Source organism: Danio rerio, chromosome 8 (assembly GCF_049306965.1).
Source record: "Danio rerio strain Tuebingen ecotype United States chromosome 8, GRCz12tu, whole genome shotgun sequence".
Taxonomy (NCBI): Eukaryota; Metazoa; Chordata; class Actinopteri; order Cypriniformes; family Danionidae; genus Danio; species Danio rerio.
Genome location: NC_133183.1, coordinates 22,130,713 through 22,146,566, shown reverse-complemented (window position 1 = coordinate 22,146,566; position 15,854 = coordinate 22,130,713). Strand labels below are relative to the sequence as shown.

The following is a 15,854-nucleotide window of genomic DNA, read 5'->3' as shown; positions in this document are numbered from 1 at the left end:
GCAAATATTTGATTATTTATCTGATAATCACCCTCTTTAGTCCTGTTCTCATTATTGGCAGTTCCTTCCTCCATTTTGTCATAACCACAAAAGGCTTCGCAGCAGCAGTGGTCACCATTCTTAGCATGGTTTCCTTCCTGATTTACACACGAAGAAGAGCTTGCAAATGTTGTTTCTTCGTTGCTTTCTGAATCTAAAAGCGGCTATTTTGCCACCTTTCTGCCTAGTCGAACACGAGTTTGTTTATAGGTTCCTCAAAGCAAAGCATCACATCTAAAGAACTAACGTTTTGGACTTAAACGAACAAATATCGAATAACTGAAATGTTTCTTTTACATAAGGACAGAATAATATGGATAACTAATTTGGAGATACTAAAGACACCAAAGTATATGTTTGATTGACCAAATAGGAGCTTCTTAAATAGATAGTTCACCCAAAAATGAAAGTTCTGTTATCATTTAGTCACTCTTTACGTGTTAATTAAAAAAATAAGATATTTTGAAGTAAGCTAGAAAAACTATAACCATTGATATCTATAGTATTTATTCTTCCTAATATGGAAGTCAATGGTTACAGGTTTTTAGCTCACTTCTGCGTTCAACAGAAAAAAAGCAAACCATAAAGGTTTAGAACCATTGGATGGTGAGAAAGTCGAGTCGATTTATTTTTATTTTTGGTGAACTATCCAGTTAATTTCACAAGATGGATCCTCGTTTCTTCCTTTTTTCATCTTTTAGGTTTTGTCCAATGAGGATGTGGGTGGCCTTTTGCAGATGAGCCATTGTGTCTAATTTACCAGTGCTGTCATTTCTGTGAAGCAGCATTTAAAGAATTAAAAGGGGTTTTAAAGCTGCTAGCCACAGTTTCCTGTGACAGTGCCTTTTCAAACCATACTCGTCTGTGTGTGTGTGTGTGTTTGTGTGTGTGAGAAAGAATGTGAATTCACACAGCAGTGTGTAGAATCATTGACATGTGCTATGTTCTCCCATATGCGTTTGTGTTTAGCGGAGAGAGTGGAGCAGGAAAAACTGTTGCTGCTAAATACATCATGGGCTACATCTCGAAAGTATCCGGGGGAGGATCTAAAGTACAGGTGACGACTGTGTTTAAAATATATTTACTTACTCAGCCTCATGAAATAAAAGATGTAGGCGACCTTTTTTTTCACTGGAATATTAAAGAAGATTTTAGCTGAAACTGGTCCTTGATTAATTTGAAAATGCAAGTCAATACCGGCATTTTGAGAGTCAAAAAAAAAAAATCAAAATTGTTTCCTGATTTTCATTTTGAGTGCTTAGGAAGCAAAACATCAAGAAGCATCATTTACAGTATTATTACCTTCAAATGTGCATTTACACTGTTTCTCGATTGCTTGGATGCAGTTGTCAACTGAAACTCCACATTTTTAAAACAGTTAACACACAGGCCTAAACAGCCGCACTCATGGTCAAAATGACACATTTTGCTTGCAAAAGGCACATATTGTGTCAAAACATTTAAAATATTTAACAAAAGCTAGTTTTACCTTCAAACAACACAACTTGCAAACAAGTATATGAGCTCTTTCAATTAATCATTACACAATGGACAACAAAATACAAAATACAGAACTCATGCCATTTGTTGTCTTTCTATTTAGGCAGTCAAATTTGCCTTTTTGCAAAGAATTGGATCCAGAATAAGAAATGCTTTGATTAAATATATATTGAATTCATGACAATTTTCAAACTGTGGCTGAAAACTGAAATACTGTAAAAACAGACAAAAGTAATAAAATACTGTAAAAATTAGAGAAAACACATGTAAACAAATATACAGTCAAATCTATTGGGAGTATAGGACATAGCCACTATTGACCTCCTCCATCCATGCTGGCACAGAACAACACAGACCTTCCATCATTTTTAATGTTTGCAGACTGATTGTTAATTGAAGATTTGTGTGAAGAAGTGTCAAACCGGTGCTTCAGTGAATTCATACTGATCTTGGTAGTGTCTAATGGTTAGGAATAGAGGGTTTCTGTTTGGTTACCATAACTAAAACAATGGAGTTTGGACTGCTTGAATGACATTCGTGTTAACTGTTTTAAAAAATGGTGGGGAAAATGTGTCAACCCAATGAGAAAGAGTTTACACATTTGCAAGACCGGTCTTTTGCTCTGCTGGGATAGTGAAAATGAAAATGAAGTGGAGCCTAGTTTCTTTAACCAGGTCAAAGCAAACAAGAAAAACTGTAACTTGCATTATATTAATCATGAAGCAGCACAGATTCCTCTAAATATCATTTTTTAATGTTCCGGTGAAGAAGAAAAAAAATTTTTGGTGAACTTTAATAAGCAAGTCTTTAACCTAATCATGTATGTGTTTTTTCAGCATGTTAAAGATATTATCCTGCAGTCAAACCCTCTGCTAGAAGCATTTGGCAATGCGAAGACGGTCCGCAACAACAATTCAAGTCGCTTTGTGCGTTTATTTTTATTCAGAGCAGACTTTATTTACAGCACACCAACCTGTGTTGCATTACTGTGAGTAACGCTAGCTTGATTGACAGGGCAAGTACTTTGAGATCCAGTTCAGTCGAGGAGGAGAGCCAGACGGAGGGAAGATCTCCAACTTTCTGCTGGAAAAATCAAGGGTTGTGAGTCAAAATGAAAATGAAAGGAACTTTCACATCTTCTACCAGGTAGGAAACAGAACATTGGTCATTTTTCTCTTTTTTAATTGAAGAAATCCTTTTTTCTTAAACTGCATCTTAACTATTACAATTTGAAATAATGTTCTGTAGAACACGGCTTTAAACAACAAAACAGAAAATGGAAATTAAAGATTGCCATAAAAACAATAGGAGAGAAACAATGAAATCCATTAGAAATCATTTAAATGTTTATTATTGATTTAATAATTGTCTAATATATTTATTTATTTATTTATTTACTTTTTCTTTAAATTGTATTTGGGCAAATCATAGACATTTGTGGTCTGAAATAGTAAATTGTTAAAATATTCACACTTAAAATGATACCTAATAAACAACCTGTTTTTCCTTTAGCTAATAGATGGATGCACACCTCAGCAGAAAGAAGGCTTGGGAATCATGACGCCAGATTACTACTACTACCTAAACCAGTCAGGCACATACAAAGTTGATGGAACCAACGACAGTAAGGACTTCCAGGAAACCATGGTAAATACTATCAATAATTTCCTGCCAGATTATGTGCACCTCTTTAAATCAACTACATTGAAAGGGGTTCACTTTGTCAGATGATGTTTCCATCCACCTGATTTTATGTGCATCACAAAAAAAGAAAAATAACTTAATGGAAACACCAAGATAGGCTTTAATTCTAAAAAAGTAACATAATCTCAATAGAGTCGGATACATTTTTAATCCAATAAAACAATATGTGCATAAAATATGATTTGTGCTGTGCAAAAATTATTGTGATTATTCACATCCAAAATAAAAACTGTTTTGACATAATATGTGTGTGTCTTTGCTGTGTATGTTTATTATGCATATACAGTGCATTCGGAAAGTATTTATAGCGCTTCACTTTTTCCAAATTTTTTATGTTACAGCCTTATTCCAAAATGGATTAAATTCAGTTATTTCCTCAAAATTCTAGACACAATACCCTATATGACAATGTGAAAAAAGTTTGTTTAAATTGTTGCAAATTTGTTATTCAAAGCTTTTGCTCAATACTTTGTTGATGCACCTTTGGCAGCAATTACAGCCTCCAGTCTTTTTGAATATAATGCCACAAGCTTGGCACACCTGTCTTTAGGAATTTTTGCTCATTTATCTTTGCAATACTTCTCAAGCTCTATCAGGTTGGATGGGAAGCAACAGTGTACAGCCATTTTCAGATCTCTCCAGAGATGTTCAATAGGATTTAGGTCTGAGCTCTGGGCTGGGCCACTCAAGGACATTCACCAAGTTGTTGTGAAGTCACTCCATTGAAATTTTGGTGGTGTGCTTTGGGTCATTGTCCTGCTGGAAGATGAACTGTCGCCCCAGTCTGAGATCAAGAGCACTCTGAAGCAGGTTTTCATTCAGGATGTCTCTGTACTTTGTTGCATTCATCTTTCCCTCTTTCCTGACTAGTCTTCCAGTTCCTGCTGCTGAAAAACATCCCCACAGCATGATGCTGCCGCCACCATGCTTCATGCTTCCATGCTTCATAGTGTTTAGCCTGGTGATGGGCGGTGCCTGATATTCTCCCAACGTAACGCCTGGCATTCACTACAGAGTTAAATTTTAGTCTCATCAGTGCAGAGAATTTAGTTTCTTATGGTCTGAGAGTCCTTCAGATGCCTTTTGGCAAATTCCAGGAGCGGAGTGGCTTCCGTCTGGCCACTCTACCATACAGGCCTGATTGGTGGATTGCTGCACTGATGATTGTCCTTCTGTAAGGTTCTCCTCTCTCCACAGAAGAACGCTGGAGCTCAGACAGAGTGACCATCGGGTTATTGATCACCTCCTTGACTAAGGCCCTTCTCCCATGATCACTCAGCTTAGATGGCTGGCCAGCTCTAGGAAGAGTCCTGGTGGTTCCAAACACCTTTCACTTATGGATGATGGAGGCCACTGTGCTCATTTGAACTTTCAGAACAGCAGAAATTTTTCTGTAACCTTCCCCAGCCTTGTGCCTCAAGACAATCCTGTCTCAGAGGTCTACAGCCAATTTCTTTGTCTTCATGCTTGTTTTGTGCTTTGACATGCACTGTGAACCCTGGGACCTTATATAGACAGGTGTATGCCTTTTCAAATCATGTCCAATCAGCTGAATTTACCACAGATAAACTCCAATTAAGCTGCAGAAACATCTCAAGAATGATCAGTGGAAACAGAATGTACCTGAGCTCCATTTAGAGCTTCACAACAAAGGCTGATGTGAATAATGATGTACATGTGATTTTTCAGCTTTTATATTTTTAATAAATTTGCAACAATTTCAGAAAATCGTTTTTCACATTATCATTATAGGGTATTGTGTGCAGAATTTTGAGGAAATAAATTAATTTAATCTATTTTGGAATAAGGCTGTAACATAAAACAATGTGAAAATGTGATGTAAAGCGCTGTGAATACTTTCCAGATGCTCTGTAACAATATACACAGACTTGCACATATTTGAGAAAAAGTTTATTTAGGTAGGTAGGTAGGTGGGTAGGTGGGTAGGTAGGTAGGTAGGTAGGTAGATAGATAGATAGATAGATAGATAGATAGATAGATAGATAGATAGATAGATAGATAGATAGATAGATAGATAGATAGATAGATAGATAGATAGATAGATAGATAGATAGATAGATAGATAGATAGATAGATAGATAGATAGATAGATAGATAGATAGATAGATAGATAGATAGATAGATTTTATTCACAGAATATTTACATTTTGTGTATAAAGTAAATGTGCAGCTTCAGAAAGACACAAATCTATTTTCGGCCACTAACATCATCATTGACCATGGGTTTTGATAACAGGAAGCCATGCAGGTGATTGGCATACCAGAAATGCATCAGACGCTGGCGCTGCAGATTGTCGCTGGCATCTTACACCTAGGCAGCATTAATTTTATTGAGGTGGGAAACTACGGGCAGGTGGAGAGCACAGACTGTGAGTGAAAGCACATGACATACCATAGTTTCAGTCTTCTATTAGCATTTCCATAAACATTCTGTTTCTAACCCAGTGTTGGCGTTCCCTGCATACCTGCTGGGCATCGACCAGAACCGTCTACAGGAGAAGCTCACCAGCAGAATAATGGACTCCAAATGGGCCGGCAAGACTGAATCTATTAACGTGACTCTCAATCTGGAACAAGCACGGCACACGCGTGACGCTCTCGCCAAAGCTCTCTATACCCGACTCTTTGACTATTTGGTTGAGGTTAGTTAATGCTACATTTACACACTTAGAGCCTAATTTAGTGGAAAGCTTAAAGGGGTTTTTATAAGGAGTTTAAACACATTTTTTAAATTTGAATTTTAGGATGCAAAAATGAACATCGTAGTCTCCATAAGTGAGGTTTATTTATAAACTAATTTCAAGAGGATCACTTGCTTATGATTGTTTGTGGCTGGTCCTGCATAATTTAATTTATGATTCAGCAATCAGACGATTCCTAAGGCACTATAAATACCCTAATAAGTTCCATATAACAACCATCTTCATTTTGAGGAAACCCCCCCCCCCCCCCCCCTCCACCCCTACTCCTCCTCCTTTTCTAGATGGGTGGCACGGTGGCCCAGTGGTTAGCACTGTTGTTTTACAGCAAGAACATCACTGGTTCTAGTCCTTACCAAATCTCACGTGGGTTTCCCCTGGGTTGCCCAGTTTCCTCCCACCGTCCAAAAACATGCATCTTAAGTTAATTTACTAATCCAAATCGGCATCATAGATATGCACCTAGTAAATAGTTATCTCTTAAGAGCAATCACTCTCTGTTTATTAGCTACTACAGCAGGGGAGTTCTTGAGATCTACCTGAGCTCAAACTTCCTTCTCGCCTTGCAAACAGGAGTGAGCCCTGGGCTTGAGGATCTTATGAGCTCAGGGCTCTCTCCCAGGACAGCATGCCAAACAAGCTTTATAATCAATTATCAGCTAAGTGTGAACTCTTAAAACTAATTCTTCTGAGCCATTCTTTTATAAAAAATAATGTTAGTCTTGTTTTAGCACAGGCATTTATAGCTCTGACTGCTCTTAAAAGGAGGCCTGGGAGCACAATCTCATTTGAATTTAAAGCAACAGTCACCAAAACGGCACAATATGGATCAAAGCCTGAAAGGGGCAGTTTTAGGGTATTTTGAGTTGAAACTTCACATACACACTCTAGGGGCACTAGTGACTTATGTTACATCCTGTTAAAAGGGTCATTATAAGTACTGTTTTAGTCACTTTAAAGAGGTGGTCTTCAGCTATTTTCAATGGCTTGAATGTGTTTATGGGGTGTACTGCAACATCTGTAACTTTATTCCACATTGCTGGTTTTTCACCCAAAACCTGAGCTTTAAAAAGTGAAATCATAGGTCAGAATTTTTTTTAAAACCTTTCAGCCTCAGACTCTCCAAAGCTAGCAGAAAAGCCATAACTCGAAAATAATTTCAGGCTGATCCTCCATCAAGGGCTCAATGCATAGGAACTGTAAAGGAAATACACAGTATGGAGAGACTGACTTTTAACCTAAGATTTGATACTAAAAGTCCAACAAGTAGTGGCAAAAATGGACTGAGTATGTCATTGTAAACAATTTGTGATAATCCAAAGCTGTTTACAAAGCTTACAATTAATTTTCATTTAAAATCTCCAATAAAATGTAATAATTGTATTAATTCATTTAGTTTCTCATGCTCAAAAAGCATTAAAAAGACTGGTTTTAATAAAGTTTTTAATGTAAGCAGCAGTAACACGGTTGGCTCTTCTGTTTCTATGGACTATTCTGCTATAATGCACATTGCACTTTCTCCCATTCTGAAGTAACATCCGTGTACTTTTTTTGTATGTCAGAAGTCTTTGAAAAAGGTCGTTGTTTTTGAAATGTTCTTCTGTTTACAGGAAATAAACAAAGCCATGCAGAAACCCATTGAAGAGCTGAGTGTTGGTGTTCTGGATATTTATGGATTTGAGATTTTCCAGGTGAATATACTCCGCTTTCATTTGATTGTATTTTATTGCATATTTCAATGTATAAATTGTAATATTCTAATCATTAAGTCAGATATATTTTGCATTATCATATAAAAGTTTGAGGTCATTAAGTTTTTTTTTTTTTAATTATTTATGAATTTAACCCTATTTAGAATAGACACATTAATCAAAATTGGCAGTAAATACATTTTCTATTATTACAAATAAATATAAAATGTAATACATTTAAATAAATGTTTTTCTATTAAAATTTTCGAATAAAATATCCTGATTTTTTTATTTTTTTTATTGAAAATATTAAGTAAGACGATCACACTTTATTTGGATGGTTAATTTGTTTAATTTAAATTACATTGCATCTACATGCCAGCTAATTCTCATTGTTCTCATTAGATTATAAGAAGACTGTTAGGGTTGGGTTTAGGGATAGTGTAAGTTGACATGTATTTGCAAAGTTTCTTGAAGTCAGTTAAATGTCTGTTAAAGGAGCATATTAACAGCTATTAAGCAGACAGTCTACTAATACTCAAATGGACCATCAAAATAAGGTGCTACCTGTAATACAACTGTGCTCACAGAGATGAAATGTTACACAAGCACTAAAGCATATTAGACTGTTTTCTGAAGGATCGTGTAACACTTAAGACACTGAACAAATGATGGCCGTAATTCAGATTCACTGTCAAAAGAATAAAATGCTAAAATATTTCACCACCCCTTATTTTATTACAAATAAATTTTAAAAATTTTAATAATGATAATTTCTTTTTCTCTAGAGGAATGGTTTTGAGCAGTTCTGTATCAATTTTGTGAATGAAAAGCTGCAGCAGATCTTTATTGAGTTGACACTGAAAGCAGAACAGGTACAAAACAAACTAATCTTGAATTACACTCTTCAGTAATATCAGGTTTGATATGCAGAAACCCTAAACTGTTTGTGTGGTTTTTCCGCCCACAGGAAGAGTATGTGCAAGAGGGCATCAAATGGACACCCATAGAGTACTTTAACAACAAAATCGTGTGTGACTTAATAGAAAATAAACTGGTGAGTTTGTACCTGAGCCTTTGCCATTTGTATGATTCATAATCAAATGAATTTTTACAAGCTGTAACCTCATTCCGTCTGCCTCCCAGAGTCCCCCTGGCATCATGAGTGTGCTGGATGATGTGTGTGCCACCATGCATGCCACCAAAGATGGAGCTGACATGACTCTGCTTCAGAAGCTCCAGAATGCGGTGGGGACGCACGATCACTTCAACAGCTGGAACTCTGGTTTCATCATTCACCACTATGCTGGCAAGGTGTGTGCTGCAACTTTTGTGACTTTTATTCCATGTGTGTTCTCTTACAAATAAATAAGTATACTTCAAGTTAATTTTATTATGTATACTCTATTAAATAATGAAAGGTGCATCCAATGCCCAATCCACAAAATTTGATATCATTTTTTGGGGTCTTAATGAGAGTCTGCAACATACTTTAGTTAAGATTTTGAATGGTGATACAAGCAAACACCTTTTCTCCCTGTCAAAAACACCTCAGTTCACATTGAGCCATGTCGGTTCATGTTTCCTTAAATGATATTGAGCTGCTGCTCGCTCCGCCCCTCCTTAAAGCCGGATTATGAACGGCTGTGGGTACCAATTCTAGAGGTAGAGCAAAACCTACTCACCACACACACACACAGCACTTAAACCGAGCCTCAAATGATGGTTTCCTTTTGCCTGTATTAACCAACTTGATGGAGCACTTGAAGTTGTTCTCACATTATAATGCTCAGCTGCAAAGTTTTATGGTTAGTGTAAAACCACAATACCACACTGACAAACACACACCTCTGAAGGATGATGATCTGATGCTACAGAGTGAACTGAAGTTAGCATCTGCTAACAATAACTGAACTTTACCAAAAACATTTATAATTATAAAAAATCTTAAATCTTTCAGACATATTCAAGGAACAGCTACATCCTTCTAATGTGAATCCTACATCCTACATACAATAATGTGAAGCTACATCCTTCTAATGGAATTCTAATGTGAAAATATGGTTTGAAAAGCAGCCTGGCGAACGCACAAGCGAGACTTTGCATTAGTATCTGACATGCAGTCTCAGACATGCAATCTCAGACACAATGCACTCAATACAGCTAGTGGCATCACTGTGAAGGGTGGGTTGGTTGCGGGTTTAGGTGTGTGCATTAAAAGCATTGCACGCAGCTTAGCTTGCACCTGCACCCTTCTGCAGCTAGACCCTTCTCAGATTTTGAGCACTCATTCTGGGATATTCCCTTCATATATAAAGTCAAGACATTTTGCGGGTGCCTCGGGCTTCATGGTGGTGCAGCGGGTAGCACGTTTGCCTCACAGCAAGAAGGTTGCTGGTTTGAGCCTTGGCTGGGTCAGTTGCCATTTCTGTGTGGAGTTTGCATGTGATATGCAAGGGTTTCCTCCGGGGTGCTCCGGTTTCCCCCACAAGTCCAAAGACATGTGGTAAAGGTGAATTTGTAGGCTAAATTGTCTGTAGTGTATGTGTATGAATGAGGGTGTATGAATGTTTCCCAGTAATGGGTTGCAGCTTGAAGGGCATTCGCTGCATAAAACAAATGCTGGGTAAGTTGGCGGTTCATTCTGCTGTGGCGACCCCAGATTAATAATGGGACTAAGCGGAAAAGAAAATGAATGAATGAATGCTGTTGCCTCAGCCTGCATGCCAGGATCGATTGACTCGATTTATTGTTGAAACACAAAGTAATGAAAAGCAACGCATATTTATGGATCATAAATAATATTATCCCTCTGTTTGTAGAAAGAGGTGGGAGAAGGATGAAGTCCATTGTTTGTTTTTTTTTTGGAGGTGTGCACTTTTTAATTAGTGTGTTTTTGTTTTATAATGTACAAGTTTTGTTATGGTTACACCTGGTGCCCACACTACTCGAAAATTGCTACTGCGAAATTGCTAAAGTTTTAGTTTGGAAATGCTTGGCTGCGTCCGAAACCGCATACTTCCATACTATATAGTACGCTAAAATCAGTATGTGAGCCGAGTAGTATGTCCGAATTCATAGAATTCGAAAATCAGTATGCGAGAAGTACCCAGATGACTTACTACTTCCGGCGAGATTCTGGAGTGCGCAACCCATGCACGCTGCGCTATCCCATAATGCCCCGCGAGAGAATTCATGAATGGAAGTGAAGCGACGCAAATGACGCAGGTAGATCATGTGACCATGACAAAATGGCGGATGTAGTACGTCCGAATTCCATTCATACTTTCCACATTCATACTGTATAGAACGTACTTTTCTAACGGCCGAGTAGTACGTTTAAATTCAAATGCAGTACCTACTGAGTAGTAGGCGGTTTCGGACGCAGCCCTTGTGTTCCATTTCAGTATAGACCAGGGATCACCAAACTTGTTCCTGGAGGTCCGGTGTCTTGAATATTTTAGCTCCAACCCTAATCAAACACACCTGAACAAGCTAATCAAGGTCTTACTAGGTATACTTGAAACACCCAGGCAGTTGTGTTGAGGCAAGTTGGAGCTAAACTCTGCAGGGCACCGGACCTCCAGGAACGAGATTGGTGACCCCTGGTATAGACGGACTGAAATGCAGACCTTTTAAAATGGAGGCTCGGCTATCTTAACAATAAATAGCTGCTCTCTGACTGGTCTTTTGGACTTTTGCAAATTGTTTCCTGATTTGTCAAACCATCCTCATATCACCATTACACAAGCAGTAGATGGCAAGTACGGTTAAAATGCACATATTCAGTGAGTGAGTGTGAATGGTCACGTTTCAAGTACTGTACATAGACCTTTTTCTTTGAACGTAAAATTACCCAGTATGCTTTGCGTGTACGTGTAAGGAGGATGCTTCAAACTTTAAAAACAACATCTGTCAGTCATTTACCATTACCATCAGATGGCATCTTGTGCCATTAAAATGGAGCATTGTCATCACAAAAGTGATCATTTTCTCTTTTTTTCTTATATAACCAACTCAAACAAATGTGATTCACTAAAATGTTTGACACACACACACATAGCCTGTACTGTCACAGTGACACCTGGATTGAAAGACTGGCATAAAAATTAAAATAAAGTGACATTTTGAAATGAAAGAAAAATACGTACCATGGTTCTGGCTGCAACACTTCTGAGGTGGCAGATACCATAGAAACCTAACTAAATACCAAAAAATTCTAGAAAAGTGAATAGTTAATCGGATGTCGCTGTTAAATATTAGCATACTTCAGTATACATGTAGCAGAGACCAGCTAGTGAAGTGCTGTGCAGGTAAACCTCACTCCTCTGACCTCTAAAGGTGACTCCCATGCAAAGAATCATTGGTTCGATCCCAGTTCAGAGCGGGTTGGGTGGTTTTTGAGATATTTAACATACTAAATTTTGAGTATATGGGAATGCAATGCAATTGCAAACATTTAAATGCTAGCTTTTATTCCATAGTATTCTTACATTTGTTCTTACTACCTTACCTTTATTCTTATGATTCAGGTGTCATACGATATCAATGGTTTCTGTGAGCGAAACAGAGATGTGCTTTTCCCCGATCTCATAGAACTGATGCAAAGCAGCCAATAGTGAGTGCTATTTTTCCTTTTCTGCCTTGTTCTAAACGTTGTTCATATTAAGATGTTTTATTTAGATTTGGTAAAAAAGAATGTAATGTAATGGAAAGCCAGAGAAACAATAGTATAAAGACAGATGAGCGTAATCAATTTCGCTTTAAATAAGTTCAACTGTTTTTCTCCTTCTGGAAAGCCCCAGCAAATTGACGTATCTCCTTTTCCCGTAACCTCAATCAACATGTTCCAAACAGCCAAAGTTATTTATTTCTTTGCCATTTCAGTGACTTCATCCAAAGCCTCTTCCCAGAAAACCTCAACACGGATAAGAAAGGTAGACCAACCACAGCTGGCTCCAAGATCAAAGTAAGAGCAGAGATCTCAATAACCTCAGCACACCTGTTAGATTTATTTCTATTTGGCGTCTTTTACTGACTGTCTGGTCCACAGAGGCAAGCCAATGAGCTGGTCAGTACACTGATGAAGTGCACACCGCACTACATACGCTGCATCAAACCCAACGAGACCAAGAGGCCCAAAGACTGGGAGGAGAGCAGGTATAATGTCATACTCGTGCAATATGATGACAGATATCATGCATGAAGCAAACCATCATGAATTTATTTTTCACGGCCCCAGAGCGAGACATCAAGTGGAATATCTCGGCTTAAGGGAAAATATTAGGGTACGACGTGCTGGATTTGCCTACCGTAGAATCTTCCCAAAGTTTTTACACAGGTGAGTAAGCTCGGAAAAAATATGTTTGGTTATAAAAATTCACAATCTTTGCAAATATGGACGTTTTAGTAGAAAAGCCGTCCAGGACTTGACTTAAGGCTCAATATATGTGTCAACAGGTTATTTGTGCAGTGAAATGTAGCTGTATTATGTGCTGCGCTCTTTCTACTGAAGATATAAAAGTGAACACAACAAAAATGGCAGCTGTTAAAAAAGCATCTGATTGTAGTGATGTGGATGTTTGCATTTCACCACTTTAAGGGATATTTCACTCAGAAATGAATATTCTGTCATCATTTACTCAGCCTTGACTTGCTTCAAACAAGATGGAGGTTTTTTTTTTTTTCAACACAAAAGAAGATATTGTGAAGAATGTTAGAAACCTATGACCATTGACATCAGTAGTAGTGTTATGATCACCAGCAATCTGCCAGGAGTGGATCGCTTGTAATCATAACATTACTACTGATTTCAACTACACATATTATACTACAAACTACAATTCTCTGAAATGTATATACATTACCATTAAATTATACAATTTACCATATTAGGTAATACTATGTTAGGTGTGCAAAGACAATGACACAGATCATAAAAATAAGCTTCTTTATGTTGGTCTCCTGTCATAACAGATCCAAAACGATAGGAATTAAGCTAAGCGAAGTTATGACTCTTATTTTTATCCACAATCTTACTTTATCTCAGATTTCACTGAGAATCTGACATGTACCTCACTCAGGACATGTGTTAGGGCTTCCCCAGGGCCGGCATGTATACAGAGGCGACCTAGGCGGCCGCCTAGGGCGGCAGTATAGAGAGGGTGGCATCCGCAACACCCCCCTTACCACTCGCGTCCTCAGTTATGTCCGCGACACCTCCCTCACCACCCGTGTCCTCAGATATATTTGTGCATAGGCGACAGAATAGAGAGGGCAGGGCAGCGTCAGTGACACCTCCATCAGCACCTGCGTGTCCTCAGTTAAATCCGCGCGTAGGGCGGCAGTATAGAGAGGGCAGCATCAGCGACACCTCCCTCCCTCCCTCCCTCAGCACCCGCGCGTCCTCAGTTATATCCACGCATAGGGCGGCTGAATAGAGGTCCGCGACACCTCACTTTATTTTCATAACCGGTCACTTTCGTTTTCACATTGGGGTTGAGGGTGGCGTGATCGTCCTCTGCCTAGAGAGGCAGTTCAGCTTGCTCCGGCCCTGGGCTTCCCTAATACACCTAAAACACGAATTGCCATAAAACTTGTCAATGGAATTTATGTAATTCTTTTTTCTTTTTTTTAACTATCATTTTCATTGCATCAGTACTTGCTGAAGTGCTTTGAGTCCACAGAATATTTTTTTCTTGAGGGACAAAAAAGTATACAAAGAAACAAACAAACAAAGTGTTTTCTGCAGAAAAAGGGTTAAACCAAAACATTTATCGATTTTATGCACACCATAATACCATAATAGGTACCGAAAAAGTCCCAGAGTAAAATGAGAAAATATGATACACCAGTGTTTTGGAATATGGAAAAACGCTGTGTCTTTACGCTGTTTTCATCTTTTTTTAAAATTATTTGTTTTTATTTTATTTATACTTGTTTCTTTTACTCTTGTTTACGTAAAGCACTTTTGCCACCGTGTATGAAACTTGCCTTGCCTTGCCTAAAGCCGACTGCACATGACATTTGGACACGACTGTCTCAATACGCCCCCTTGTGGCAGTCGCACAGTATTTTTAGTGTTGTCGTGCACCATGGGGGAGAAGCTGATTCTCACGGTGTCCAAAATAAAGGAGGGCAAATGCAAGAGCCTTTATTCTCTGTGCGTTTACATGGTTTAATGGATGAATGAATAGTAGAAACTCATAGACCGCTAAAATATTGGAGGGAATGTGGAGACAACATAAAAAATTTATATTTTTATAACTTTCTTACTTACATTTATGAACAGAAAAGTTTTTTTTTAATTTGGACTTTTACAAAAATAACCAAATAAACTCATATTTCTCATCTGCTTGGACAACACTGGAATACGTCATGTCTGGTCAGCAGGTCGCATACGCAGGAGTTCAAATATTTCAACGGATCCGCAGCTCAATTCGGATCCGAATTTTTCGCATACGGAGATGATCGGAACTCCACACAGCTCCAGGACTGCTCTCCATTGGAAATGAATGACTTCTGGTCTGTCGCTTGTCGTTTGTCATGTGCAGTGCAAAGGAGGCTTAATACCAGCCATTCATGTAAAACACAAATAATGTCCTTCAATTCAGTCATGTCCAGCGGCAGTTATCTTTTAGCCTCAAATCTCCATCATTCTTTTTCAGTCTGAAGCATGTCAATCGCCCAGTTCATGCCGCATGATGTCTAATCGCATCTTTGCATTGACTTCACATGTAAATCACCCATGATTCATTCGCTTCTGCTTACTGCACAGGCTGCAAAACAATTCCGCCTACTTCCGTGTAATGTCAGGATTGTGAGGGCACAAGTGAAACTTCATTTTTTGAGAGAAACTCAAATACATCACATGTGCTGTGTATGCAACGTCTATATGTCACATAAAACAATAAATTGCAAACTGAATAAATATAATTAGATTTTTTTTTTAAACGGATGTTTTATGAGATGATTTAAATGTTTTGCGAATTACTTTGCATTTAATAAAAAATTTAGCAGGATCACAAAAATTTGCCACTTTTTGTTGATTTTGCGTTGGATTCAGGGATTGCGTAATCGCAAAAAACTAGAGGGTCTGCTTTTTGTTGTATGCTTTTTTGCTGCCTGTACCGACCTCATGCCTATTTTATGACTACAATTTAAATTATCTGTATGTTCCTGTTTTGCTCCTGTATTGACC

General features: G+C 38.1%; 1 protein-coding gene across 3 annotated transcripts in view; it reads left to right on the top strand.

Moving 5' to 3' along the window:
- Positions 1-15,854, top strand: part of myo1f (myosin IF) — a 41,864-nt gene that overhangs the window by 14,940 nt on the left and 11,070 nt on the right. Inside the window, exons 5-18 of one of the 3 annotated variants that reach the window (NM_001256671.2) lie at positions 1,009-1,096; positions 2,376-2,465; positions 2,554-2,685; positions 3,052-3,186; positions 5,501-5,633; positions 5,710-5,906; positions 7,574-7,654; positions 8,443-8,529; positions 8,625-8,711; positions 8,801-8,968; positions 12,187-12,272; positions 12,542-12,623; positions 12,708-12,814; positions 12,897-12,995. In NM_001256671.2, coding sequence (NP_001243600.1) covers positions 1,009-1,096; positions 2,376-2,465; positions 2,554-2,685; positions 3,052-3,186; positions 5,501-5,633; positions 5,710-5,906; positions 7,574-7,654; positions 8,443-8,529; positions 8,625-8,711; positions 8,801-8,968; positions 12,187-12,272; positions 12,542-12,623; positions 12,708-12,814; positions 12,897-12,995 — 1,572 coding nt within the window. Of the gene's footprint in view, positions 1-1,008; positions 1,097-2,375; positions 2,466-2,553; positions 2,686-3,051; positions 3,187-5,007; positions 5,207-5,262; positions 5,634-5,709; positions 5,907-7,573; positions 7,655-8,442; positions 8,530-8,624; positions 8,712-8,800; positions 8,969-12,186; positions 12,273-12,541; positions 12,624-12,707; positions 12,815-12,896; positions 12,996-15,854 lie in introns of those variants that run through there. The other 2 variants (XM_073909682.1, XM_073909681.1) reach the window with 2 other exon arrangements.